Source organism: Leptonychotes weddellii, unplaced genomic scaffold (assembly GCF_054177405.1).
Source record: "Leptonychotes weddellii isolate Sample4059 unplaced genomic scaffold, ASM5417740v2 HiC_scaffold_18985, whole genome shotgun sequence".
NCBI lineage: Eukaryota > Metazoa > Chordata > Mammalia > Carnivora > Phocidae > Leptonychotes > Leptonychotes weddellii.
Window position 1 is genome coordinate 1 of NW_027775082.1, and position 3696 is coordinate 3696.

General features: G+C 53.1%; 1 protein-coding gene across 1 annotated transcript; it reads left to right on the forward strand.

Moving 5' to 3' along the window:
* Nucleotides 1-40: 40 nt before the first annotated feature.
* Nucleotides 41-3451, forward strand: GDPGP1 (GDP-D-glucose phosphorylase 1). The gene is made up of 2 exons (XM_081810147.1): nucleotides 41-602; nucleotides 1858-3451. Exons 1-2 carry the CDS (start codon nucleotides 501-503, stop codon nucleotides 3022-3024), a joined length of 1269 nt encoding a protein of 422 aa, XP_081666273.1. The 5' UTR covers nucleotides 41-500; the 3' UTR covers nucleotides 3025-3451.
* Nucleotides 3452-3696: the final 245 nt, after the last annotated feature.

A 3696-nucleotide genomic window follows, 5' to 3' on the forward strand; every position in this document is an offset into this window, starting at 1 on the left:
TATTTTTTTAAGATCTTATTTATTTATTTATTTGACACAGAGAGAGAGAGCACAAGTGGGGGGAAAAGGGAGAAGCAGGCTCCCAGCTGAGCAGGGAGCCGCATGCGGGGCTCCATCCCAGGACCCTGGGATCATGACCTGAGCCAAAGGCAGATGGCTAACTGACTGAGCCACCCAGGCGCCTCAAGATTTATTTATTTTAAAGAGGAAGAAAGACCGAGTGGGGGGAGGGGCAGAGGGAGAGAGAATCTCAGGCAGACTCCCCACTGAGCACGGAGCACAACACAGGCTCAGTCCATCTCACGGCCTTGAGATCATGACCTGAGCTGAAACTAAGAGTCAGACGCTCAACTGACTGAGCCACCCAGGCGCCCCTAAGTGTACAGTTCAGTAGTGATAAGTATATTCACATTATTGTGTAACCAATCTCTACAACTTTCTCATCTTAAAAAATTGAAACTCTATACCCATTAAACTCAACTTTTGATAGATCATTTTGTATGTTTTTTAATGTTTCCTTTCTGTTTTATTCATGTGAAGTTTCTGGACCAGCAGAGCTGAGGGAACCCAGACTTGAAGTGAAGCGAAGCAGCTCTGCTGAGGTGAGCCTCCTTGTGAAGTCCTGTCTGAGCCAACAGCAGGCCCTTGTCCCTGACACCTCCGGGTCCACAGGGCTCCAGGGGCCCCGTGGGAGATGAAGGTAGCCATCCATTTCCCCCTGAAGGATTGGCCGTGGCACTCACGCACGTACTGGGCCATCCTCACCCAAATGGCTCTATGCCTGGCCATTTGGAATCCCTACCGAACAGTGGGAAAGCTGTTCCCATAAAAGGAGTAGACGGCTTTGAAACCCTGGCCATTCTTATACAGTGGAACACTGCTAGTTTTCTGGAGGGCGGTTTGATAGAGTGTGTGTCAAAAGCCTGACCCAGTGGTTGGGATTTTATTTTAAAGGAAAATAAAAACATGTCTGGAAACAGATACACAGGATGTTCATTGCAACAAACAGATATGAAACTGGCAACAACCTATATGTTATTTATTTATTTGTTTGTTTGTTTGTTTATTTATTTAGAGAGGGTGAGTAGGGGGAGGGGCAGGGAGAGAGCGAGAGAGAATCCCAAGCAGACTCCGAGCTGAGCATGGAACCCAACATGGGGCTCAATCCCATGACCCCAAGATCATGACCCGAGCCAAAATCAAGAGTCCGATGCTCAACTGACTGAGCCACCCAGGCACCCGGAGCATGTGACTTTTAACCTCAGGGTCGTGAGTTCCAGCCCCACATTGGGCATAGAGATTACTTAATTTAAAAAAAAAAAAAGCTGGGGCGCCTGGGTGGCTCAGTCGGTTAAGCGTCTGCCTTCGACTCAGGTCATGATTTTAGGGTCCTGGGATCGAGCTCCGTGTCGGGCTCCCTGCTTACTGGAGAGGCTGCTTCTCTCTCTCACCTTCCCTCTCCCTTTCTGTCTCTCTCAAATAAATAAATAAAATCTTAAAAAAAGCTGAATGTAAATGATTTTTTTCCAGGCATTGGAATAAGGGTTGTATTTTATCTTTAAAGATTTTTTTCTTCCATTAAGAAAGTTTACTCAATAGGGATGCCTGGGTGGCTCAGTCAAGTAAGCGTCTGCCTTCGACTCAGGTCGTGATCCCAGGGTCCTGGGATCGAGTCCCACATAGGGCTTCTTGCTCAGTGGGAGTCTGCTTCTCCCTCTCCCACTCGCCCTGCTTGTGTGCGCACACGCGCGCTCTCTCTCTGTCAAATAAATAAATAAAATCTTTAAAAGTACATAAAATAAAATTTCTAGAAGTGGGACAACATCATGTATTTTTCACCTCTTATGATTGTTTCAGGTCAGCGCCATGGCCGCTCCAGAGGATTCAAATGAGACTTCCTATCTGCTCCCTCCAAACAGTAAGGACTGGGAAGAGCAAGGCATTCCTGACTTTGTCTACGGGCAGAAGGAACTTGTGCTGGAAGGGATTCAGTGGCCTAGGACTGCCCCCGGCCTCCTGGACACGCCGCCGCGGTCTCGCTTCGACTCTGCTCTCTGCTCCGCCTGGAGGCAGCGCATGGACCTGGGGCTCTTCCGCTACCGCCTGGGGGAGCTGCAGACCCAGACCCTCCCTGGTGCTGTGGGTTTGGTGGCTCAGCTGAATGTGGAGCGAGGCGTGCAGAGGAGGCGCCCCCAGAACATCCGGAGCGTGAAGCAGGCATTTGACCCTGGACAGTTTAACTTCAACAAGGTCCGGCCAGGAGAAGTGCTCTTCCGTTTGCTCCGGGAGCCCGATCGCCCGGGTGCTCTCCGGCAAGAGGACATCCTCGTCATGATCAATGTCAGCCCCCTGGAGCGGGGCCACGTGCTGCTGGTGCCCGAGCCCACCCGCGGGCTCCCCCAGCGCCTGCTGCCAGGCGCGCTGCGGGCCGGCGTCGAGGCCGTGCTGCTGAGCTCACACCCGGGCTTCCGCGTCGGCTTCAATAGCCTGGGGGGCTCGGCCTCGGTGAACCACCTGCACCTGCACGGCTACTACCTGGCTCGCAGACTGCCCGTGGAGGGGGCGCCGAGCGAGCCCCTGGACCCTGGCGGCCGTCTGCATCTGCTCCGGGCCCTCCCAGCTCCCGGCTTCCTCTTCTACACGGGCGGGCCGGGGCCCGACCTGGAAGCCCTGATAGGCAGGGTGTGTCGGGCCACTGACTACCTGACCGACCATGAGATTGCCCATAATTTATTTGTGACCCGGGGGGCCCCACCTGGAAAGACATCACCTTCCTCCGCTCTCACAGGCGTCCGCGTAATTCTGTGGGCCCGGAAGTCCAGCTTTGGGGTAAAGGAAGGCGAGGCGTTCAATGTCGCCCTCTGTGAGCTGGCCGGGCACCTCCCTGTCAAAACGTCCCGGGATTTCGGCAGTCTGACAGAGGCGGCCGCTCTGGCCCTCATTCAAGACTGTCTGCTGCCCTCGGCCCAGGCGGAAGAGGTGCAGGCAGCCCTGGTGGCCGTGATAGCCCAGGACGAGCAGTGATCCTTCTAGAAGTATTTATTTTCTACCTGGTCTAAGTCCCTTTCCACGTGGTCGTTTGGGCTTCCATGACTGCCACCTTACCCGTCTCAGCCCAAGGGGAGGGATAAAGAACTGACAAGTGATCTCTAAAGAGAAGAAACCTTAGAATAAATCGAATGAATGAGCCCTCATGAATGTATCTGCTTCTCATTTTTCTTCTTGGACAAGCCTCAGGGATGTCAGACCTGTTACGAAGAAGGGAGTAGGGGGGCGCCTGGGTGGCTCAGTCGGTTGGGCATCCAGACTCAGCTCAGGTCCTGACCTCAGGGTTGTGGGATCAAGCCCCCCATCGGGCTCAGTGCAGAGTCTGCTTGAGGTTCTCGCCCTCTCCCCCTGCCCACCCCCCACACACATATGCACACGTGTTCTCTCTAAAATAAATTTTTTTTTTTTTTTAAGATTTTATTTATTTATTTAAGAGAGAGAGAATGAGAGACAGAGAGCATGAGAGGGAGAAGCAGACTCCCTGCCGAGCAGGGAGCCCGATGCGGGACTCGATCCCGGGACTCCAGGATCATGACCTGAGCCGAAGGCAGCCGCTTAACCAACTGAGCCACCCAGGCGCCCCTAAAATAAATCTTTTTAAAAAACAAAGAGAATGCACAAGAGTTACATACCCTGTGGTTCCTGGGT

What these genes read in the sequence shown, in the direction of transcription:
- GDPGP1 (XM_081810147.1), top strand. Translation starts at nt 501, where the DNA reads ATGTTTTTTAATGTTTCCTTTCTGTTTTATTCATGTGAAGTTTCTGGA. An exon ending in AGCGAAGCAGCTCTGCTGAG is followed by an intron (nt 603 to 1,857) that starts GTGAGCCTCCTT and finishes TGATTGTTTCAG; the next exon opens with GTCAGCGCCATGGCCGCTCC.